Here is a 26397-nt window from a genome sequence, read left to right as displayed (position 1 = left end):
TCTGGAGCTTTTGTTCTTTTGCACTGGTCACAGGAAGTAAAAAGGAAACAGTGCACATAATTATAAGGACTCTCAACCATTGGAAAGATGAAGGTTCAGGAGGTAAGAGGCTGTTTTCAAATAGGACTAAGATCTAGAAAAGACCCCTAAAATTAAAATGATTGTGAAGAAGAGTTTAGATTCTCAGCTTTTGAGCCTGGCCTACGGAATAACGCAAGATAGTGGATATAAGCATGCATTTTTGCCTGAAGGAAGCTCCGTGGAGAAACCCCTGCGTGGGGCTGTATTTTGGAGAATAATGGGCAAGAATTATAGGGGGAAGAAAGCCAGCATTTGAGGCTGTGCTCGGCTTGTTTGTCTGCCCTCCAGCGTAGACAAGAATCCACAACAGCGCATGCTTCCTCATGTTTGTTGGGCTGCACATTGCCTCATGGTCCACTTACCACCACAGCTTAGGCAAGAAGGGAATGACCACGCAAGCCAGATCATTCCTCCTCCTTCCCACGGAAACGTTGAGGACTAACCAAAAAGAAAACTTTTGCCCATACTGGTCTATATTCAACTGGGAAAAGAAAAGCAAAACTGAGTGACTGTATTACAAATTCTACATATTTGATTTTTTGAATGTGTTAAACTAATGAACACATTTATTAGCAAAATCGCTTTAAACAAAAGTTTTAAAATAAATTTCTTATGAAAATAAAGACAGAAGAGTACGTTTTTCTCAAAAAATGAAAATGGTCAGACTTTTGCATATCATAGTGGCTAATTATACACGTATTCATGTGTGCACCTGCATGCATGCACAGGCGTGTGCGTGCACACTCACACATAGAAATTTCCGACTATGATGTTTTCAAACTGAGGTTTTGAAATCAAACAAGCCTGAAAGAGCTCAAGATTCCAAATTTTATGGCTTACGGACAATATCTCCGTGCTTAGTCAGAGTATGTGCATGGAAGTGTTTTCTTCTGGGGTTTGTCTATTTACTTACATTATAACTTTTATTTATAACCTGTGGTGATTTCAAGTTTTGTGTTTCATTCAAAGATAAATTAAAATACCAAAGAAATGTTCCTAACTAATGTAATCCTCAGTCTTCAATCATCTCCATCACCACATGACACAGTTTATTTAGAAGAAACAGATTAATTTTAATATTCATCTGATAACGTTATTATTTGTTATCCTTTGGAAGGTCCTCTATATGCTCAGGTTTTGAGATCTTGGTCTCCTCTCTTTGGGGGTTGTCAGTGTTTTAGGAGATGGCACTCAGGGGGAGATCCCTGGGGTGTGCTTGTGGAAACTATTTCTGCTCCTTTTCTGCTTTATTTTCTGCCTCCTGTCAACCAAAGAGCCTCTGCCAAACGCATCTGCTGCCATATATTCTGCCTGAATTCACAAGATCAACGGAACATGGACTGAGACTGTGAAACCACGACCCACAGTAAACTGTTCTTCCTTTATATATGTTTTTCTAGGCATTTGCTTATAAAGACATAAAAGCAATTACTACATTATATAAGTTTCATTTAAAATTAACCAAATGCACTCAAAAAATAACTATTATATAAATAACTTCCATCATTTATCTTTTTTAATAATTTAGATTTGACTAAAATTCTTATAAGAGCTTCAAAATCTTATGAGTTTTTTTTTCTATTTAAACTATTTTCAGAAGTTATTCTGGAATATATAGGTTTACAACTCTGAGCTTTGCCATTGGCTAAGATGACCAGTGACATAAAGATAACTCAGCAATAGTTTTGAGGTAAATAATTTTCTAACTCTAAATCTTTTCTGATTCTAAATATACAAATTAGAGAATGGCAACATGGCTTGGTTGTTAAAATCACATAGCGCTTTTCTAGAGGACTCAAGTTCGAGTCTCATTATCCACGTTAGAGGCTCACAACTCCTCTAACTTCAGAGGTCTGACTCCTATGGCCTCCATGAGCACTAGCAGTCATGGACATATCCTCAGATATAGACAAACACATACAAAACACACACAGAAACTAAGATGTAAATTTTTATAAAATATGAAAAATTCCGGAAGCATTGCAGTAGCTAACCCTGAGATATACTACAATCATAATACTTAAAACAGATATGTAGATCCTAGGAATAGAACAGAAGATCAATATTTAAGTTCACAAAAGGTATAGCCATATTTTTGAACTTCTTTCTTTTTTTCTTTTCTTTTTTTTTTTTTTGAGACAGATTCTCTTTATGTATCCTTGGCTGACTTGGATTTTGCTATGGAGACCAAGATGACCTTGAACACAGTAAGAGTTGCCTACTTCTGTCTCTAGAATGCTGAGATTGAAGAAATGAACCCTGTGTCATATTTTTGAGACAGACACCATAATAGATATTGGGAGAAAGACAACATCCCTGACAAGTGTTCATCAGAAAACTGCATTTATTTTTTTTATAAATAAAAAAATGAAAGTAAATCTGCATTTCTTACCTTGTTTGAAAATTAATCCCCATAAATCAAAGAACTCAATGTGAAATTTGAAATCCTGAAACTGCAGGGTGAAAAGGCAGGGTGCATTCTCTATGACACATACCTAGGTAAAGACTTTCTAAATAGGTCTTGGGGCACTCAAGAAATAAGACCAACAATTCACAAATAGAACTTTCAAAATAAAACACTTGTGGACAGCAAAGGAAGCAGCCTGTTATATGAAGAAACACAGTACAAAGTGAAAAATTATTTGCTAACAATATATCAGAGAATAGATTAATATCCCGAATAATAAGGAATTCCTAAAGCCAAACATAAAGAAAACTACCATCTGAATTAAAAATGGCCCTAGATTCTTTAGGTGTACAGATTGTAGTAGGTTCATCCTATATTATATGTCTATATGAGTGAGTATATAATGTGTGTGTCTTTCTGCTTCTGGGATATCTCACTCAGGATCATCCTTTTCAGTTCCCACCATTTACCTGCAAATTTCATGAGTTCCTTGTTTTTTGTTGCTGAGTAATATTCCATTGTGTAGATGTACCACAATTTCTGTATCCATTCTTCAGTGGAGGGGTATCTGAGTTGTTTCCAGCTTCTGGCTATTACAAACAAAGCTGCTACAAACATGGTTGAGCAAAGGTCCTTATTGTGTACTTGAGCCTCTTTTGGATATATGCCTCGGAGTGGTATGGCTGGATCTTGAGGAAACGCTATTCCTAGTTGTCTGAGAAAGCGCCAGATGGATTTCCAGAGTGGTTGTACAAGTTTACATTCCCACCAGCAGTAGAGGAGGGTTCCCCTTTCTCCACAACCTCTCCAGCATGTGTTGTCACTTGAGTTTTTGATCTTAGCTATTCTGATGGGTGTAAGGTGAAATCTTAGGGTCATTTTGATTTGCATTTCCCAGAAGATTAAGGATGTTGAGCATTTCTTTGAGTGTTCCTCTGCCATTCGATATTCCTCTATTGAGAATTCTCTTTTTAGCTCTCTTCCCCATTTTTTAATTTGGTTACTTGATTTGCTGCTTTTCAACTTCTTTAGTTCTTTTTTTTTCTTTTTTTTAATTATTTTTTTGTATTCTCTCTTTTTTTTTAATTTTATATTTTTCTTATCAGTTACATTTTATTAACTCTGTATCCCAGCCGTGTCCCGATCCCTCATTCCCTCCCCGTCCCTCCCTCCCTCCCTCATCTCCACCGTGCCCCTTTCCAAGTCCACTGATAGGGGGGACCTCCTCCCTATTCATCTGATCCTGTTTTATCAGGTATCTTCAGGACTGGCTGCAAAGCCCTCCTCTGTGGCCTAACAGGACTGCTCCTCCTTTCGGGGGTGGGGAGACCAAAGAGCCAGTCATTGAGTTCCTGTTAGAAATAGTCCTTGTTCCCCTCACTTTGGGAAACCAATTGCTTACTGAGCTACCACAGGCTACAGCTGAGTGGGGGGTTCTAGGTTATATCCATACATGGTCCTTGGTTGAATGTCAGTCTCAGAAAGGACCCTGTGCCCAGATATATTTGGTCCTTGTGGAGCTCCTATCCTTTCCCCATCAGACTAACTCCCCTTCTTTCTTATGATTCCCTGTACTCTGTCAAAGGTTTGGTTATGAGTCTTTGCTTTGAAAACACTGCTAGTTAGAGTCTTTCAGATGCGCTCAGTAGACTCCTGTCATACGTTCAATGCACATCCCATTTGTCTTTCTAAATGAGGATTGATCATCTTACCCCATGTCCGCTCAATTGATTATCTTTTTTAGGTGTATAAATTTCATTATGTTTATCATATATTATAGGTCTATATAAGTGAGTATATACCATGTTTGTCTTTCTCCTTCTGGGATATTTCACTCAGAATGATCTTTTCTAGATCCCACCATTTGCCTGCAAATTTCATGATTTCCTCCTTTTTGATTGCTGAGTAGTATTCCATTGTGTAAAAATACCACAATTTCTGTACCCATTCCTCCATTGATGGACATCTGGGTTGTTTCCAGGTTCTGGCTATTACAAATAAAGCTGCTATGAACATGGTTGAGCAAGTATCCCTTTTGTGTACTTGAGCGAACTTTGGGTATATACCTAGCAGTGGTATAGCTGGGTCTTGAGGAAGCACTATTCCTAATTGTCTGAGAAAGCGCCAGATAGCTTTCCAGAGTTGTTGTACTAGTTTTTATTCCCACCAGCAGTGGAGGAGGGTTCCCCTTTCTCCACAACCTCTCCAGCATGTGTTGTCGCTTGAGTTTTTCATCTTGGCCATTCTCATGGGTGTAAGGTGATATCTCAGGGTCGTTTTGATTTGCATTTCCCTGATGGCTAATGAGGATGAGCATTTCTTTAAGTGTTTTTCTGCCATTCGATATTCCTCTGTCGAGAATTCTCTGTTTAGCTCTGTTCCCCATTTTTTAATTAGATTACTTGGTTTGCTGCTTTTCAGCTTCTTTAGTTCTTTGTATATACTGGATATTAGCCCTCTGTCAGATAAGAAACTAATCTAGAGGGAGGTCTCTGACTAAAATGCTCAATCCCCACTGGGAAAGGCAAAGAGGATGGACATCAGAAGAAGAAGAAAACAGGAAACAAGTTAGGAGCCTCCCACAGAGGGCCTCTGAAAGGCTCTGACCTGCAGACTATCAAAGAAGATGTTGAGACTTATGCCCAAACTTTGGGCAGAATGAAGGGAAACTTATGAAAGAAGTGGGAAAGAGTAAGATCTGGAGAGGACAGGAGGTCCACGAGGAGAGTAACAGAACCAGAAAATTTGAACACAGGGGTCTTTCCTGAGACTGATACTCCAACCAAGTACCATGCATGGAGATAACCTAGAACCCCTGCACAGATGTAGCCCATGGCAGTTCAGCGTCCAGGTGGGTTCCATAGTAATGGGAACAGGGACTATCTCTGACATGAACTGATTGGCCTGCTCTTTGATCACCTCCCCCTGAAGGAGGAGCAGCCTTACCAGGCTACAGCAAAGACAATGCAGCCACTCCTGATGAGACCTAACAGAATGGGTCAGAAGGAAGAAAAAGAAACCCTACCAATGGACTTGGGGAGGGGCATGCGTGCAGAAAGTGGAAGAAGGGAGGGATTAGGAGGAGGGAGGGGGAGGGAGGGAACTAGAGGGGGATACAAAGTAAATAAAGTGTAATTAAAAATAATTAAAAAATGGCCCTAGAACTAAATATCTTCTCAATAGTGATAAAAGTGCCCAATAACATTAAAAGTTGTTTAAAAACGTTAGCCTTTGAGGAAAAACATATTAAAATTATTTTGAATAAAAAAGCACAAAACAAATTATTTTAAGATCATTTTATTCCTATCAGAATGGCCATTACCGATATATAAAATGACAACAAATGCTGATAAACATGTATGGGGGGAAGGAACACTTATTAATTGTTGTTGAGTGTGTAATAAGTTTGGAGTTTTCTGGAAAACTTAGAAATATAACCTGTAATATGATTCTAGGTTTTCTACCCAAATGTCTCTACACTGCCCTACAGTAATACTTGCTCATCCATACTAAAAAAAAAAAAATCTATTTTCAACAGTTAGTAAATGGAATCAACCTATGTATCCATTGACTAATGAATGGATATGATAATGAAATATTTATATACAACACAACGTCACTGAGCTGTAAAGTAAAAGGAAGTAATGAAATTTACAGGTAAGTGGATGGAACTGGAAAAATCATGCTGAATGAGGTAGTCCCGACCAAGAAAGGGAAGCCCTACAAGTTCTTTCTCATATGCAAATCTTGCTTAGAATTTTCAGGTTTGTATGTTTAAATTTGAGTACCCGTGGAAGCTAGCACTCTAGAAAAGTATGAAGGAGTAGGAAATTCTAGAAATGGTGGAGGTAGTAGACTATGAATGGCATGGAAGTAGAGAAGGGTCCTTCTGGAGGTAGAAAATTATAAAGAAGAGTGGAGGTATGTGATGGAGGAGGTGAGAGGGGAGCAGAGGAGGACCAACCAAATGAACACTGTTTAAAGGAAACACCATGGAAACTTACTACCTTGTAAGCCAAATAAAAATCCAAGTTACAAGCTAAAACAATAGCTCAGCGGCTAAAAGCATATATTGTTTTTGTAGAGGACCCAAAGTTGGGTTTCCATCAGATGAGCTGAACTAGTCGGGTGGTCCATAACTACTTGTAACTTCAGCTTTAAGGGGATCCAACATCTTTAGCCTTTGTAGGCACCAAAGGTGTTGAAAAGAGTATACTCTTTTGCCATTCCTTCTGATTGCCTACCAGAGCTAGTTGATATGCAAAGCTACCACAAACTTTCATTACGGATCTTGGAGAAATTGGAACATGGAACAGGGCTGGGAGCTTGCTTTCTGATGGCTGCCTTTTGCAGTGCTGGAAAGGCCTTTTTAAGGCTGGTGGGAATCATGAAGGCAACATCTGCTTTCTGTTTGGATTTGAGACCCACTTTAGAAGATAAAATATATGATTGTTATTGTAAACTTAGTCTAAACCTATGACTGAAGAGGTCTTAGGCCATACGGTGAAACTGACTATTGCTCCTTCTCTAAATTGACATGGCAACAGGCTCCCTTCTAAAAACTTAGGTTTATACCTATAGACAAATGCTCCTCTCAACCTGAGTCAGAAAAGCTTCTTTTTGCAATGAATGGTAGTGAATTCAGGTGCTGAGAATACATGATTGCTGTGTGCTTAGCTTCCAATAGAACATTTTTACACCTTTTAAAGCTCAGGGGGACAGTAAGGAAGAAGAGGTGGAGAGAATGTGAGATACAGAGAAACATCTGTAAAATGTTGTTTTTTGAACAAGACCGTCATTGCAGCCATGACCGTAGAGCTCCTGTGCTGTCTGCACAAGACTGGGCCTCACATTTGCCTAATGAACTATTGGCTACTGGTGGATTCTAGGGAGAAGAAGTTACAACCCTCAGCTGTGTAGACATTGAGGCATCCACCTCTTGATAGTTTCAAACCACAAATGGCACTGGTTAAACACAAAGGGTCACAAAACAAGAGAAAGTTATGAGTGCAATGTGTGAAAATATCTTTTAGAGAGAGTAGAGGCTTAGCAGGGACGTAAGGATGATCGGAGGATCTAGACAGTAAGAGTGGTGGTGGTCTAAGTGTATTACATATTACATATTACAAAGAAAAAGTCTGGTAAAATTATAAAACCAGGGCTGCAGTGGTGTCTCAGTGGGTAGAGGCACTAACCACCAAGCCTGACAGTCTCAGTTATATCTAATCTTGGGACCTGCATGGTGAAAGGACAAAATTGTTCCCTCCAGCTGGGTCTCTGACTTCTACATCCCCACCTCCCCAGAAATAATTGATCAATAATTAATTAATTTTCTAAATGTAGATATTAAAACAAAAACAACAAAAGAAAGATTAAAAAATCTATTGAAGCTTAAGAACAAGGAAAGAGTATTGATATGGTGTTCTTGTTGCTTATTTTCAAAAGCTTACCTTGTGTTGACAGATAGTTTAGGGACATTTACAAACTAAGGACATGTTTTAAAACTAGTAAAAGATTTTAAACAGTATGGGATTTATTCTTGAATTTACAAATATCGATGACTGAAATATGAATTCAAAAAAGGGTAAAATTATTTGTAAATGGAAGGTTTTTCTCAATGAAATGTTAACTTGCGTATTTACTAGGGCACAGAACATATTTACTCAGAGTTACTACTGAGATTCACATGCATGGACAAAGGTGAGCTGTGATTTTTTTTGTTAACGTGTGATTTAAAATAAATGATTTAAAGGAACAAGATGGACTATTTTCAATAACATTTAAGATTTTTATCATTAGTACAAACTTTCATGACTTGCAATTGATATAGATGATATACAACTATGCTTCTTCTAGTTGTCAAATAAACTTACTAGTTTGTGTGTGAGATTTTAGCTATCTATGTCGACAAATGTTAGACAAAATTTGTGTTGTTCTGTAAGGAAGTCTATAATGATAGAATACACATATCGAGAGTAAGGAAAAAAAAACACCTAGGATATAACAACGTAAAGAGAAACATCAGATATTTAGAACTACATATGTTTAGGTAATCTAAAATATTACAAGCCAAAGCCAACTAATTCTTCACAGATGTGCAAGAGAAGCTCACAGCATGGAGTTGCTAGAGAGCACAGACAGAGTTACAAACATGTATAAATATTTTGAAAATATTATTTAGCCCATCTGCAGCTCTTATATATGGCTAAGTACACTAATTTTTTTTATTTATAATTGCTACACACAATTTCACTATAACTTACAGTATGCTTAGTGGCTAGACGTAGTGAAACAAGCTTAAAATGCTCTGGGAACTTTTTCACTAAACAATTAGATATTGAAAGAATGCATTTTTCCAAAGCTGCAAGGTAGAAGAGGATAGAGAACAAGAGGGCAGCGATCTGAGAATTTCTTCGAGACCTGTGAATTTCACTAGAAGAGCCTTCTAGGCCAATTGTTATCCAAATACACCTTTATGACTATACTGATAAAGTCTAAAAATCCCTCCCATTCCTCTAATTAACTATACTGCGCTGTTGGTAAACATAATTTGTGTGTATTTTCATTATTCTTGTTCTTTAGTCAAGGAAATACATACGTTGTCATATATAAACTTTTTACATTTGCTATTGTAAACCTAGTCCAAACCTATGACTGTAGAGGTCTTAGGCCATAGGGTGAAACTGACTATTGCTTCTCTAAATTGACATGGCAACAGGCTGCCTTCTAAAAACTTAGCTTCATACCTATAGACAAATGCTCTTCTCAACCTGAGTCAGAAAAGCTTCTCTTTGCAATGGATGGTAGTGAATCCAGAGAACCATGACTGGTCCAGGTGCTGGGAATACATGATTGATGTGTGCTTAGCTTCAATCAGAACATTTTTACCACACCTTCTGAAGCTCAGGGGAAAGAACAAGGCTGCTGCTGCTTCCCCCCTACAGCTCCTGGTTGCTGCTGATACAGTGAGATAAGAAGTTGGAGATCTCCTGAAATGAGGATTGAGCTGGGTCCAGGAACCTGAAGACCCTAACCAGCAGGAAGCAGCTAAGAGAATTGAGTCCCCTCTCCCACTAACCCTTTCTCTCTCCTACCTGGTGTTAGAGTGTTGGAAGTGATGGGGGGTGGAGTAGGGAGAAAGAGATATAAAAGAGTTTAAAAAAAAGTATTCGAACAGGCATGGGTTAGCATGAACTACAAGCATGTGGCAGGGTTGAGCCTGCTCTGAGAATTGGCATGATGGGGCAGATCCAGCCCAGAAAGGTAGTGTAGGTGAGAGATAGCTAAATAGCTTGGAAGGTTGATATCTGCCCAGCCCCAGTGCATTAAAGCTCATCAAAAACCTAATAGGTTTTCTGTCTTTTATGTATATAACAGTGGGTTAAGGAATCATTGCTGCCTCAATGATTATACGAGCCAGTATCGAATACTACTAATTCTACAGCACACGGCATGATCGTATTTATGTTTAATGTGTGGTGCTGCGTCCCCGTAATCCCAGTATAGATGGACAGGGCCAGCCCAACTGAAGCAATAAACCAACCTAAAACTTTAGATTCTGCTCAAGGGAATATGGCGGATGTGCTCCCCCGGCTCTCCATCATACTCGCATGCATGCACAGACCTCTCTTACGCACACATGTGCACACAAAAATTTCTTGTACTATGATAAAGTCAACTGAAAGAAGAAAATCACCAAAGGCACGTCAGAATTTTGTTTGTTTTGTTTTTAAATCAAAGGAAAGACAAAGAACAGAGCTCCTCGTGGAATTCTGGCACTTGAGAAGATGGGGCAAGAGGATTGTGAGTTGGAAAGCAGCCTGATCTACGTAAGAAAAACTTTGTCCCAATCAATGAAACAAAGCATCAACAAAGATGACAAGAGCTAACTAACAGCACTGGTGGGACAGTAGAAGAGATGTGAAGTAAATGAGATAGAGAAGTCTTGATGATTAATTAGGTATCTGGAATAGGCTATCCTTTCATAGGCTGGAAAGCAAGCAGAGATACACCAGTGGTCGTGAAAGAATAGATGAGTTATAGACCGTGCAAGCGGATTCCACAATTCATCCTAGTTGCAAGGCAGGAAACACTTGATTTCCTAGCTTTGAATAAAGGCCTGGTGGGGTGGGTCAGTGCTTTCTTCAAAGAATTGTCCACAGTAGGTGAAGGGAAAAATTTAGGTGTCCTTTGAAGCTTCCCATATCCCATAATTTTTTTCAACATTGTCTATCTGAAATATGTGTACATTTTTGTGTGACTTTTTCGTCAAATTTTGGGTAGGAATAACTATCCTAAATATTAGTTAAATCTCAGATTCTAAAGATAACTCATTCATCTCACCCTTTTTGAATCACAAAATGTGTATCAGTGAAATTCACAGGTAGGTAAAACATGTAAATTATGGTAGTTTAGGTAAATATTTGGGATTTTCTGTTTATCATATCAGTTAAAGATGTAGAAATAGGTAGCAGATATATGAGTGAGACTAGAAATACAAATTCGAGAATTCAGAGTGGTGTTTAGGTATATTAAAGTAACATATATGGACACCATTTATTAATAAAATGTAACTAAAGTGTAAGAAAGGAGAAGGCATTTGCTAAGAATGTTATTAAACTGGTGGAGATAATGTCACACGCCTGGAATCCGAAATGTTCAATAGTCTGTTAAAAATATAACAGGGGCCCCTGAGATGACTTAGCCGGTGATGGTACTTGCCGCACTAGCCTGATGGCCTAACACAAATGAGAGCGAAGAGAACTGACCCCACAGAGTTGCCCTCTCATCTTCACATGTGCACTTGATAAACACGCAATAAATTTTAAAAAATGGGTTAACATGGACTCTGTAGATGAGCAGTTCTCAACCTGTGGACCGTGACCCCCGTGGAGGCCGAGTGACCATTTCACAGGGGTCACATATCAGATATCCTGCGTATCAGATATTTACATTATGGTTCATAAGGCTAGCAAAATGGCAGTTCGAAGTAGCAATGACGTTAATCTAACGCCTCGTTGCCAGCACAGCATGAGGAACTGTATGAAGGAATCGCAGCACTAGGAAGATTGAGAACCACTGTTGCATATCATGGGTCTCAGTTTTAGTGTCTCTCTCTCAACATTATGTACATTTTGTGCTTGGAATTTTTCCAGTTGTCCCAATGCGCTGAACTTCAGAAGGCAGGAGGTGACCATTCATTTCCCGTGATTCAGAGGGACATTTGCTGTAAGGGATGAGAGCAAACTCTTCCAACTCTTTGTTATTTAATTTTATTTTGAAAATAAAAGTTGGCATAAATGAAAACACTCATGATCCTGAATATTTCTTTTCATTTTACATAGTAATTCCATGAGTTGTTTATTTGTCTGTGTTAAGACAGTGTCTTAATATGTAGTCTTGGCTAGGCTGCAACTCTTCATGTAGACCAGGCTGGTCTTAAACTTACAAAGATCTGCCTACCTCTGTCTCCCACGTTCTGAGATTAGAAGTGTTTACTGGCAAACCTGATGGTATATTTATGAATTATTAAAAGTGAAGTCATGACTGTAATTTATGTTTGTATTATATTTAACTAGATAAAATGGAGCCTGATCCTTCACGTTAGGTGAGAGGCGTGGTGTTTAAGAAGAGAATACATTATTACATCTCTGGGCTCATTTCTGACTATCTCAGACATTTCAAACAATGTGTCTATGCCTCTTTTTCTAAGGTAGAGATGGGGCTGGTATTGCTAATTGTGGAAATTTTGAAATGAGTTCATGTACATGGAAAATTATGCTAGAGTTTTAACAAGCACCACATAAGCATCAGCGTTAGCTTTAATGCAAAAAAAAAAATGCATTGTTAGCACCCAACTCATCTGCCTATGTTGGACTAAGTCAATGCAGTGAATAGTGGACGGGCAACCCATGATTCCAAATTGCCTCACTGGCTTATTTATGTTCTGCAGATTTCTGTTCATGGCCTGTGGCCACATATGCTATAGTGACCTCCTATATTTCTCACATACCCCCTTTTTTTCTTTTTTCTTGTCCTTGCTACTCCGCTTAAAGTCCACAAGGCCCATAGATCCTGTGGCTCCCACCACAGCCTTTGAGAAGCCAGCTCAGAAGAAGCACTGGCCACTAGCTGAGGTAAGAGGACCCCTGTGCTGGTGTCTTCCCAGGGCAAGGAGGGAGGTTCCAACTGTGCAAGAGCCAGGAACATAGCTCTACTTCCCAGAGTTCTCCCCAGCCCCGGCCAGGTCTTGATGGATGTCTCTCAGGGTTATGGTGTGGAGTACTTGTAACAGGATGGGTAGGGGTTGAAGAACTGAGTCAACCAGTATCTTTGATTTGTAGCATCTAGGAAGTGGCAAGCTTATAGAGCCTAATAATCTATGGGCTATTATTAACAGTATCAATGTAGTTCTAATCAGGGTATTTTTTTTTCTAGGACCAATTAAGCAAGCAATAAATCTTTACAATGAAAAAATATCTTTTGGACAAGTGACTCAACCACTACTTGTCATTGGGCACTTATTAAATTAATGGTACTTATTTTTATTGTCTATGTATTTTTGCTTCTTAACTTTTGTACACTTAGGAGAAACATATTACAACTAATATATGTTCTGGAACTTATTTTGTGAAATATTCTGGAACTTACATTGTTAAAGAAGTTATACAAAATGTATGAATATTATCACAACACACCTTTCTGGAAATGGGGAGGGGTGTCACATTACAATGTGGAGGCTCATTGTTTTCCTTTCCCAGTTTTACTTGATTGCTTGCCTCTCTCTCCCTTACACCTTCTCTGCCTTGCCTTTCCATGACACCTGTGAACTAAAAGCGTCGCCCATATGCTCCATCTATCAGCTAACAGTTGATGAAGCAAGGCAATGATATACACAAGACTTGATTTCTTGATTTTTATCTCGTGTGCTCATGTTCTCTTACTCTAACTCATCTTAATTATATTTATTTCTTTTTGTAAAATTCTAGATCTTCAAAAATGCCATTTGTTGATTGACCTTCTCTTGAGGTGATTTGGAATGTCTTCTTAAGTCCATCATTTACCTTAGACGTGACTCTTCTAGCAGATATACATATTTAGGAAGGGGAATGAGACCTGGAGAAACATTTTGTAATATTTTCAGACCTTTTGAAAATATTTTCCTCAGTCAACACGCAAGTTATAGCTGAAGCCTATGCTAGAATACATTTAGAAATTAATTTCATCTTGTAATTCAATTGTATTCTTAACTGTCCCTCACTCAGCTTGTTGACTTTTCTTGGATCTGTGAAGATATTATATAATCACAGATGCAAAGTAGGGCAAAAAGCATTACAAAGTTCAACAGTTTGTTTTTTAGAGATAAGTAATTCAATCCCCAAGTAATGTTCTTTCTCCTGACACAGGCGGTATGCCTTGCTCATGTCTGCTAGTGGAAAGCCACTGAGAATGTTCTTACAAATATTATGCATGAGGAGACTATCTGGCGCAGAATGAGTGATGCACAAAACGAATGGTTAACACTTTTATTTCAAAAACCAGGATTTGTACATAACACTTTTTGAGAAAATAATTAAGATACTTTAATTAAGCGAACCCTCTGTTTTAAACACAATAAGAATATATAGAAAGGTTAAAACAAGAATTTACTCAAATCTTTAAACACACTGCAATTTAATTGGCTGGTTTAAGGGTATGATTTCTGTCTTTCACAGAATGAAAGGCTTTTCGGAGATTTATTTACCATTTTTTATTTAGTTATACAGCCTCAATATAAGCTAGGAGGGTTTATCTTTTACTGTGGAATCTATGTTATGCATTGATTAATTAATTGGGGATTATATGTTCCATAAAAATACATTGTTCTTTTCAAAACCAACAGAAAGCCAGCTGACACTAACAGAGAAAGGAAAGGAAACATCGAAGACCCCTGTCTTGTCTGAGTAACAGAGGCAATCTCAGACCCACACAGACTCTGCCGTGGAAACTGTACTTGCCCCGTCCCTGATACCAGACAGCAGAACAAACTGGGGAATGCATGTGTGACTCAGAGGTGCTCACAGTTTTACACTTTTGCCTCTAAGAGACAGTCTACACGGAACACCTAACCAGTTAGATCTAGGGTGGCTACACCCATAAGCCCCATCAAATGCATATGATGCACACTCATTGTGAAGTGAGAACACACATATATGAGCTCTGAAATTCTGGATCCACACAGGTATCACCTTTCCTAATTTCTGAAAGTGTGCATGTCTATGTTTGTTCAGGAATTTGTCATTTCTGTTTAGTATTTGGCAGTGTTTAGCAGGGTACAAAACTCTACCCCCAAGACCCTCTCACCCTTGTCTACTCTAGTTAAAAGAGGTTGGCTCAACAGCTACAACCCCCAGGCGCCGGGAAGAAAAGTTTCCATCTTGTAAAGCTAACATTCATTATTCAGTATTTTAATATGCCATAGAACTTTCCATTTAGAATTTTCCTTAAAATATATATTCTTCACATGAAGCTGTCATAAAAAAAAGAAGAGAATATCTTCTCTGATTTCAAAACCATCAAAGTAGATTTTAAAAAACTACTTTCCAAACCCCAGGAGTAGTGTACTCGAAGGGCAAGCACATCAGTTATCTTTAAAAAAAATGAGTTTAGAAAAGTAAAATTTGATTCCTTTTTGAAGACTTATTAGTGTTTTCTGTGAATCTAATGGATTGAAATGTGGTGCCTGTCGGCCCTGGTTATGATCACGTAGCTCTGCCGAAGTGCAGCAGGGCCCACTGTTTCAGCTGCTGCAATCATACAGGCCAGTTCTTGAGTTTTCGGTAATCGCTTCCCAGTGCACAGAAGCTGCAAACGATTCAGAAACTGCGACTGCCTTAGTGTCCTCCAGAGCATGAGATAATTTGTTGATTCAAAATAGCATTTTGGCACAAGGTCTGCCTGCCCATGGTAAAAACCACGTGAATTTATGTGGAAACATTTATTACCTGTAGTCCTAGATGCGCAAAAGCAACGAGTGTGTTATGTAACATTATGTCAGTGATGCATTTGTGGTTGCTTTGAACATTCTCTTGGTCTATCTAGATCGCTGCTCTAATGAATGACTATTTTATTATCACTATACTAGGAACAACTGATTGCTGTACTGAATTTGCAATTTTAATCATATTTTCCTGGGTAAGCTAAATTTTGTCTTAATTCTACTCAAAAGCCTTTATTTTTAAAGCAATTAAAGTTATTGTTGATTGGTATTTAGCATCCAATGTTCCTGGAATACTAAAGGAATACACTTTATACATAATCTTTCATTACAGAAACATTGCTTGAGAGTAGCTATTTGATACAACAGCATACTCTTGAGTTTTCAAACCAAAGAGCTAAAATTACAGCAATTTCACTTGAAATCAATAAATCCATGCACAGAGTTGTGTTCAACAGAATAACTAACTGCTATTTGTTATTCAAAGATGAAAGAATCAATAGAAAAATAGAACTGATAAATCATTAGCACTTTAATGCCGAGCAGAGAGGAAAGCTGATAAATCATGCATTTCAAGTACTTGTTTTCCTGATGGCGTGGTGCTTGAAAACATAAAACATGCAGTGAGGAGATGCAGGTCAGGGTGACTGGATTACACTGAGACTGCCCAGAAGTATTTCATTTCATATGATAGCCTATAGAAACACTATGTTTCTCTGAGTTCCACATTTCTGTAAACATTCAGAGACCAAACTATGCCATGAACACCTCAAACTGTGAGCCAGGCCATTATATGTTACCAAACATTTGAAATGGCATAGAGACGGGGCTGGAATGAATGAGTCATTAGGGGCTTATTGCATGCATGATTTGATTCAGTGAACTCAGTATTATTGCAGGTTCCAATCTGTCCTAGAAGAAACCAATGTAGTTAAACTTTTACCTTCTTGAAGTGCACTTAACAGATCCATTTAAAAAATCACAGTCATATATGGTAGAGGGACCAAATGCCATGAAATGGGTCACTGAGCTTTGAGTATGCTGTATGGTTTACTTGTTTTGAATGGTGAGCCTTTTAATCACAAAAAGGGGGTAACTCACTTTCTTCTGACATTTTACTTTTCACAAACTCATAATAACTCTACTTTTCTCATTCTCTGGTGGGAAACAGATGCATTAGGCACATAGTTGAAACCATCTATTTCACTACTATTGTGAGTTTTGCATTTGCGTCCAGACTTTTACACAGAAAGGAATAAGGCTTGTTGTATTATCGTAATTACTGCCAGTAACATATTTTCACTCATGGTTTTGGAATTAAAAAAAAAAAAAAAAAAGCTAAACAAAATAAATACCATTTTCTATTTTTTTTAACACAAGAAAAATTTTATGTGTGGTATGCTAATGTCCATTCAGAAGAATAAAGATGTTGAAAAAAAACAGACTATTAGATAGAACACGGTATCATAGACAGCTATTTAATAACATCTTTGAATTATGCTTTTTCTCACGCCACAAGACCAATACCACGGGTACACTGACTCTAATGAGCAAAGGATGGCAGTTTGCACTAGGAATTGTTGCAAGCTTACTTATTAGTGCCAAAGACAGCAATTACATCAAGAATCATTTCCCGTCTTATTTCTTTGATCTTTCCCAGGTTTTTCCTCACAGTCAGTAAATGGAAATGGGGTAAGATGCGAGTGGGAGACAGAAAACCCCATGGGAATGCATGCAACTAAAATATGTGCAGCGCGTCATAGAAACTTCTACTTTTTTCATGCAAATATGCCTAGAAGAACAGAAACAACAGACTCTCTAATGGCCAAATTTTACATCAGCTCAATAACAAAAACTGTTAATCCAATGATTTTGTAGGAGCAGGAGACCTGAAATGTTTCAGAGTGTTCCATGGCCCAAGTATACTGTTTAAATTTCTCGTGATAGAGGTTCACTCCTTGCTTCGGTTCCTTGTTCTTTTGATGAGCGAGCAGAATAATCCAGTTTTCGGGGGAGGACCCATCAGCATCGGGGCTTGGTTCTTGTGTGTAATTTTTATCTAGGGAAGAGAAAGAGAACTAGTGATATCAAGACAAAATACCAACTTCTGTAAATCAAATCTCTGCCTCTGTATTGCATGAGCAACAAAATTAACACAAGATAAAAATTAAATTTCAGAGTTTCACGATTTTAAAAATATTTTATGAGAGACAAGGATGTACATTTAGATGATACTCAAATGCGAACCAGAGGTAGAAATTAGGTGAAGTCACAGTTTCATTATGATCGTATGTCTAACTCACTTGTCCTACAGCAGTCTCCCGGGACTCTTTATATAAGACTGCATGATTACACAGTGCCATGTCTTGGCCATCAGCTACATGGTGCTGAAACAGGAGAAGATGCACCATCACTGGGTTCAGTTCCCACCGTGGCCCAGTGGAGGAGGTATGGAGCATTAGGCAAATCTTATTTGTCTTTTTAATCACATTGTTTTTCTCTTTAAACACGAGCTGCACAGCTTCATTTCCAAACAATCATTAAGAATGAAAATCAAAAGTTAACATGCATGAAAGGTCAGAAAATGATCTTCTAATTTGTTAATTAATTGATAATACAAAAGAATCAGATACTGAAAAGTCTGCTTCAGCCACTCAGAGGCACTGTTCTAAAGCCACTCGTGTTGATTTCTGTGGTACAAAACCACGAATCACTTTAAATGAGACAACCTTAAAGTAGATTATGTCTGCAATTTTCTCTAATTCAACTCTAAATTAGAGAAGACATTTTATGAATATATGCTATGCTCAAAGCTAATTGAAAGCAATTATCAAACTGGCATTTTGTCTGTGACTTTAAGATACATTGTAAGATAATAAATGATTCTCATTATGTAATAAAAAGGTCACATCTTGCCTTTGGGCTACGGACGCTACGAGTTTTTCAAAAGCAATCTGAGACATTTTCTTTAGTGAACTGCAACTAATACAAGAGCCATCGCTTATTAAATATCAGTTGTCACCTGTGCGGCATCCGCGTCAAAGAGGAGCATCTTTCAGAGAGAAGCGCCACCTCATTAAAAGCTGGAAAAATACATCTCTGAAAGTGCATACCTGACATTTTCAAGTTAAAATAAATCTCCTTCACTTGTCATTCACTAATAGCAATAAAGCAAAAAAAAAAAAAAAATAGATGTTTGTCACGTGAATCACATCGTTAAATCGGTATCAGGACTTTTGGGAAATGAAAATTTGTATTCTAGAAAGACAGAAATACAAAAAAAAAAAAAAAAAAAAAAAAAACCAAAAAACCCTGAACAGATAAAAATACTTTAAATATGTTGGAAGCAGACTATGCTGGAAAGATCCTTTTTTTTTTTTTTTTTAATATAAAATATCTGGTTTAGCTGATAGGCTAAGCTAGGCCCAAACTCTCTGGACGTTGACTATGAAGTGAGAAATTGATAGCCATCAGTAAAGATGTCAAAATACCACCTATAGATGTAGACTAGAAATGATCTTTACCAAACTTTCCCTTCTCCATTTGGCTTTCTATCACACTGACTCGTAGCAGTTGAATTTTGTTTTTATTATTAGTTTGTCTTTGGACAGTTTAAAACACCTTTCATCTTCCTCTCAACCAACTAACATTTCTCTTCAGATCAAGTCTCCATGTTACTTACATGTCTTGTTGTTATGTGAGCCAGTGGGCTTACATTGGCCACTTACTGAGACGAGGGTGGGAAGCTATCTACCGAGTTTCAGTGACTCAGCAGGGGCCCCATCACTGACCACAGTGACATCCTCTCCTTTAGCAGCCCTGAATTGCCATTAGCGCTCTTGTGGAGAAAAGTCTCAAGCTCCTCTTCCGAGTCTGACTCAGTGCCTACTGGCTCAGACCCCAAGCCATTGATTTTTGTCTCTGGATTCTTTAGATGGGTCTCATTCAGTAACATTCATCGTTTATTCAGTTAATAGAAATTATACTACTTTTCCTCTACTTCAGACAATGCACTAATAAATTAGAATGACTACACAATACACTATCATCGCCTTCAAGAAATTATAGTGCACTAAGAAAGAAAAATTAAGACACTCCTCCAATAATGTTGTAAGTGCTGAAATAGGAAGCTAAGGAGAAAGGCACTGTTTTTCAGTTCTGAAATTGAATCATTTCATGCAAAATGTTATTTTTTTAAATGAGCACCCAAGGAAATAGTCATCATATATTACTTACACAATGACTCTCTCTTCAAATTAAAATAAACAAGATGAACAAAATAGAACATAGATCTTGTATTTGTAGTTCCTGATCTGCCTATATTGTCCATTGTAATAGGAAGGGTGTCATTTTGGAAATTGAGATAATTATTAAGATTTTATAAGTAATCTTTCTAGCCACATAAAATCAGCATCAGTTTAGATGAAGTTCAGCCAATAGTCCACATGATGAATATCTATTAGACTCGTACATTGGACATCATTTGAAAGAACAAATCTTTGTTCTTATTCTGTTAAGAACATAATAGTATCTCAGTGCTTTTGATATTATAGGGCTCTCATGCTCAGCTCACAATTTCAGTTCAGAAAAAGTATATTAGCCAGTTTTGTTTTTACAGTTATCTATAGCCTGTCCTTTTGGTTGTTTGCTTTTTCATATGGTCATTGTACATAACTGTGCCTTTAACATATAAATTCATATATATATATATATATATGTATGTATGTATGTATGTATCAAAATGAGAATTGGTTGTATTTTTCTTTTGGCCAGAAAATATAACAGGGAAGAAACTTGCACTCATAAACTTTCTAATACATACCCAAACTTTTAGAATATAGCATCTAATTGAATATTATGTGTCTTTGTACTTAGGTGAAGTAAAAACAATCCCATCTAGGGTGTAGTTTCATAAATTTGCACTCCCACCAGCAATGGACAACTGTTCCCCTTGCTCTACCTCCTCACCAACATGTGCTGTCACTTGAGTTTTTGATCTTAGTCATTCTGATGGGTGTAAGATGGAATCTCTGTTGTTTTGATTTTCATCTCCCTGATGACTAAGGATGTTGAACATTTCTTTAAGTGCTTCTTGGCTATTTGATATTCCTCTGTGGAGAATTCTCTGTTTAGCTCTATACCCCATTTTTCAATTGGATTATTTTATTTCATGGTTAGGTTCCTGAGCTCTTTATGTATTTTGTATGTTAGCCCTTTGTCAGATGTAGGGTTGGTGAAGAGCTTTGCTCAACTCTAGCTGAGACATTTAGTAACAGAAGCCATGGAGAGTGAAGAGGCCATCTTCTCACTAGACACAACTTCCACCCAAAATTTACCCTGCTTAAAAGATGGGTAGGGACAAAAGTAAAGCAGAGACTGAGGGAATGTCCAACCAATGACTGCCCCAACCTGAGACTTACCCCATGGGAGACAGTAAACCCCTGATTAACGATACTCTGCTACGTTTGCACGCAGGAGCCTAGCATAGCTGTCCTCTGAGTGACTCCACAAAGCACCTGATGGAAACAGGTGCAGAGACCCACAAGCAAACATTGGATGGAGCACAGAGTATGTTGTGGAAGAGTGGGAGGAAGGGTAGAAGGACCCAGAGGGGACAGGAAGTCCACAAGAAGAACAACAGAGCCAACTAACCAGGTTTGGGGTGCCTGTGGAGACTGAAACACCAACCAAGGACCATGCATGGACTGGACCTAGGCTCCCTACACAAATGGCAGCTGGTCCCTAAGGGAAATGGGGGCTGACTCTGACATAGACTCTGATGCCTGCTTTTTGACCACTTTCCCCTGGTGAAGCTACCTCACCAGGAAACAAGGGAAAATGCACTACTACTTGATATGCTGGAGTGGGTAGGTGGGACTCCCCTTTTCTGAGGAATATGAAAGGGGGAAAGAGGAGAGAGGGAGGTAAGTTGGGGCCAGAAGGAGAGAAGGGAGGGGGCTATGACTGGATGTAAAATGAATAAATAAAAATTAAAATAATAAAATACTCTGCTAAAAATGGACATAGCTCCATAAAGACAGACAAACATTGCTATAAAATGTGCAAGCTGATAAATACTGTCCTCAATGTATGTGTATATTTCCTCTCTTCTACAGCATCAGAAGAATGGCATTTCTATTGAGCTGGGCACAGGTGCATGTGTAATTGTAGTACTTAGGAGACAGAAGCAGGGGGAGTGCTGGCTAGATCAAGTCTCAAATGGAAAAGCAAAAATGAAACAAAAAAAAAAGAAAGATACTTTCTCTGATCTAAGAATATGGGTGGTGGTATATGGTTACAGCTCTAGCCCTCAGGAGGCTGAGGCAGGCAGATAGCCTTGTAGACCTAGTCTAAAACAGAAAAAGAAATAGAAAATTCCACACAAAAACCTGGAGTATTTTGGGTTTTGGCCTGGGGCTATGTATTCTAATGTTAATTACTGGCCCCAACATCTTGCTCCTGCTCAGAAGAGAGCACATTCTCACATAAACCTACCCTTGTTGTGTAAACCTGCCTAAGTCGTTATATCTGATCGATTGATTAAACAGCCTCTACCTGGGCAGGGCATAATGGGGTAGATGTGGTTGAGGTTCACAGGCTTTTGGGTTCAGGAAAAGCACAGGGAAAGAGAAGGACAGGAGAGAGGGAGAAGGAGGACACCACAATGGGTTTGCATGTAGTAGAAACCCCACGGGCTGGGAGGAAGGACTCCAGTAATGGTGGAAAGGCCCAAATAAAGAGTAGAAGCAAGTGTCATGGGATTATGGATGGAAGATGAGGAGGAGTAAGGTGGATGGCATTGGATGGGGGTTGGCAGATGGATGTTGAGGGTAGTGAGACAGTGTAGGTGAAATATCTGCCTGGCCAAAGGTAAATCAGTCTAACAGGTGTCTGTGTCTTACCACATGTGATAGTGGTTTGGATAATACTGCTGCAAGAATCAGAGGACAAATAATAATCAATGATATATAGTCCATCACTCTTTAATATTTACTACAACAGGAAGAGGATAGGAATAGGGAGAGAAACAGACACACACAAACAGAGCGACAGACACAAACAGAGAGACAAGAGACAGAGAGACAGAGACAGAGAGACAGGGACAGACACAGTCAGACACAGAGAGCAAATGTGGGAACAACATTTCTACTAGATAGCACAAGCTGTCAAACGAAAGCTACAGTATCCCGAATGGGCTACTTCTCTTTGTCATGTTAGCTGGTAGTGATCCCAGTAGATTCCAAGCGTTATAAGCTTTTGTCATTCCTCCTGGCTCTCTTCCAGAACTCGAGGGTAGGTCCTCACATACATGAGTCATAAATTAAGAATAAAAGCATATGCACACACAGTTTCTACATGACAAGTAAAATATGTAAAGAATGCTATCAAGGCTATATAAAGATTTCCTAAGATTTACTGTGGCAGGTTTTCTAAGTGCTTTGCGCATACTGTTGGATGCTTCTTGGTTTGTTCACCTCGGAGTTGGCCTGGACTAAAAGTCACACACATGAAAACAGTGTTGCAGAAAAGTATAGGATTAATATGTGCTTTAATAAAATGATAAAAGAAGGAGTATATACCTTCCTGTGTTCAGAGGAGAAGGTGAAAAGTGTCTCTTCCCCTTAGGCAGTAGTGTTTTTCCGAAGACTTACTGTTCCCCAAGTAAAGTAGGAGAGAAGAGAGATGAATCTTCTTTTATATACTTTGTGAACGTTATTTGGCTCAGGTCCTTGGTAAATGTTTACCTGTCACCAAGTGTCAACTATTTCTACCTACTTTTACTATGAAAAGTAGAATTTATTTTGCTTTTAGTCTGAACACTAAATACCCTTTCTTTTGAGGCATAACTCTTCATCTAAACTATTAAGAAACCATTCTGACAAGCCTGGAACAGAGACAACCTTTAAGAGACTTCTTTAAGAAACTTTCATATTGCTACAGTTTCAATTTTGACTATCCCCAAGCATTAAAGGTTTTCTCAGTAGCTTGTGTTGCTGTTGGGAGTCAGTGGAACTTTAGGAGGTGGAGCCTTGTGGAAGGAAGCTAGGTAATTGGGGGTGTTCTCTTAAGGTGCTATTGAAACACTTGGTCCCTCCTCTCTTGTTTCTTGGCTGCCTTCTCTGAGCCATGTTAGCTCCATGGTGTTCTGTAGTACTACAGATCCAAAGCGACTGGACAAGGTAACTCTGGGCTACAGTTTCTGAAACAATAGACTTTCCCTCCCTCTACATTTTTTCCCTTGAGAATTTTATCAAATGGAAAGAAAGATGGATTGCATACCTACCTCGAAAAGACTAAGTCTTTCCATGGTTTTACTTTTTCCGAATCTGATTTTATTCTCCCAACAATCCTAAGCTGTTGGGTGCCAACATTTTTATTTTATTTTAAATAAACTCGGTTCTGTAATCTGCATATGACATTTATCTGTAAGCACAAGAGCAGAGTTGGAGAACTGACCCTTCCTGATTTCACCTTGCTAACCACAGCACTATACCTTGGACTACTTATATCCCCAGAAAGCTCCTCCTTTATGAGGATGATAACAACTGTGTAACGCTGGGGTGTTGTGTGTGCGTGATGAGCATTGAGAGGCAAAGATACTGCCAGGAAGTGAATGTATATTTTGTCAGTGAAAATATTGTAGCATGTGAGTAAATCTGAATTTTGTTCTCATCAGCATAGTTAGGGAATCGGTGCTCGACTCAAGGCAGGGAAATCAGAAGGCAGTCTAAGTTTGTGATCCACTCAAAAAGTGAAACATACCTTAGTTACGGTAGTGCCAAACTAGATGTAGCAAGGGCAGATTCAAGAGATACCAACAAGACACAACCTATGGTGGGTGGTGATTTGGTTGTGCTGGGTACTGGAAAAAGAAAAGGTACTTGTAGGTGTTTTGTCCCTCTAAACTTGAAATGCCATGTGTGAAGTTAGAGAAAGAAAGATACTTTTGGCATGGTGACTGCTGGGAAGTTGGTGGCATCAGTGTAGAGTGTGACAGTCTAAAGGAGATGTCCAGTGCCTTAGTGGGTATGGAGTTCAGAAGGCGTGTGTGAATTTAATGTATCCATAGTAACATGAGAATAGATTACCGACACTGTAGCAAGTGTGAAATGCAGGTGTATGATGTTTTATCAGAAGAATATTGACAAAGTGAAGCAAGAGAATGACATCCTGTGAAAGGTATGAGTACAAACCACCAGAGAAATAGGTGTAAGCATTAAAAGGAGGTGCTCTCAAATAACATTTCTAATCTCTCTTCAGTGCCGTTTAATTCTTGTCTCGTTAATAGACTGTGACTTCCAAAGTATGCTTATTTTAAGGGCACGCATGCTGAAATTTGTTGCAATGCTCTGCCTACAATGTATGTAAAGTATTAAAATGTTTAACCTAATTCTGAATATTTAAATTATGTTTGAGAGCTGTATGTTGCAGGATGTTTAAGCAGATGTCCACATAATTGTGAGGTTGGCAAATGTCCCATTTTTCTGTGAAGGAATAGATGGCAAATGCTTGTGGTATTTTAGTTTTGTTTGTTTGTTTGTTTTGTAACTTTACACATGGGAATTCAAATTTAGAGGCATAGAAGACCTACAGGTACTTCACCCTTTTCCAGTGCTGAGCAGCACCAAGTCCCCAGGTTGGTACCTCCTAGATTTTACCTCCTGGGCATCTCTTGAATCTGCCATTACTAAATTCAGTTTGGTTCTACCATAAAGGTCTAGATGGCAAACGCTTGTGGCTGTTATAGTTTGTTGTAGTTTTTGGACTATGTGAAAATAAATGAGTATGACTGTTCTAATAAAACTTTATATATGGAAATTAGAATTTGAATTTCATAACATTTTCACATTATGAAATATTACAGTTATTTTGATTTTTCCTTACCATCTAAAGATGTGAGAACCATTCCTATCTATAGCTTCATAAACAGTAGGCATAATTTGGTAACCTTTCATATTATAATGGAAATCCAATGCTAAACCAAGTTATAAAGTGAAATCTTTTTAAATTTAAAATTACTCTTCATAAAGTGACCAATAGTTGAATAATACAAATAATTTTTAGTGACATATCTTTGCCGTATTAAGTGCCACCATTCAGAATTTATTTAGTGAAAAATTCTCGGTTGGCTTGTATGCTAGCAATCCTAAAGTTTGGTAATATTCACATTGATTGACTTTGGCTCCAGTGAATACTGTTTTTAATAGATTGTCATGGCTCTGTGATGGTTTGAGCTTAATAATACCATGGTTCTTAGAATGTGTCTCAGCAGGTAGCATCTTCCTTCATAAATATTCTCCCTGTGCCTAGCCAAATTTTCCTTTCCTTGCTTCATCTTTTTAAGAGTTTATTATCACTGGATTTATTCAGCTGCCTTTGAAATAAATGAAACATTCAGAACAAAGTAAATACCATAAAATATCTATGGGGAGGACTTAACTTAGCAGTCACCTGGAACATTAAAAGCTACCTAGTTTGATTTTGGAATAAGGCTGTAGCCTTTCAATAATGGAAACCCCTTTGAATTCAAGCATGCACCAGACCCATACAACAGCAGGGGTGGGAGGGCTAAGTGCATGTAAATTAGATCAGGGGGCAACAAAAACACAACAATCTTCTGAAATATCTCCCCAACCTCATTATGATTCCATTTTCTGGAATGATGACAATTTCCAAATTTAATGTTAAGTCTTTAGTAGCATTGAATTCAGAGAAGTCACTGTTAAGATCTAAAACAAAATCATTAAAAACAAAGTTGAGATACTACCTTGCTGATACAAGTCACAAGAATTGTAAATACATGTGAAAAAAAGAAACTTTTTCTTTTTTTCTGATGACCATAAGCCACGTAACCATGCTGAAGGAGAAATAGTTATATACCTGGATTTGAAATCTCTTTTAAGATTTAAATTTTATTCTTCATTCAAAAAAT

The 26397-nt window shown here is 38.1% G+C and overlaps 1 protein-coding gene across 9 annotated transcripts in view; it reads right to left on the bottom strand.

Moving 5' to 3' along the window:
- Positions 1–13999: 13999 nt before the first annotated feature.
- Dgkb (diacylglycerol kinase beta) overlaps positions 14000–26397 on the bottom strand; it is a 696100-nt gene continuing 683702 nt past the window's right edge. For all 9 annotated transcript variants that reach the window (XM_060367267.1, XM_060367280.1, XM_060367266.1 and 6 more), the window contains one exon: positions 14000–17523. In XM_060367267.1, coding sequence (XP_060223250.1) covers positions 17416–17523 — 108 coding nt within the window. In that variant the 3' untranslated portion in view covers positions 14000–17415. The remainder of the gene's footprint in view (positions 17524–26397) is intronic.

The sequence above is a fragment of the Meriones unguiculatus genome, chromosome 1 (genome assembly GCF_030254825.1).
Source record: "Meriones unguiculatus strain TT.TT164.6M chromosome 1, Bangor_MerUng_6.1, whole genome shotgun sequence".
Lineage (NCBI taxonomy): Eukaryota > Metazoa > Chordata > Mammalia > Rodentia > Muridae > Meriones > Meriones unguiculatus.
Note: the sequence above shows the minus strand (reverse complement) of the source record. Positions and strands in the feature narration are given on the sequence as shown.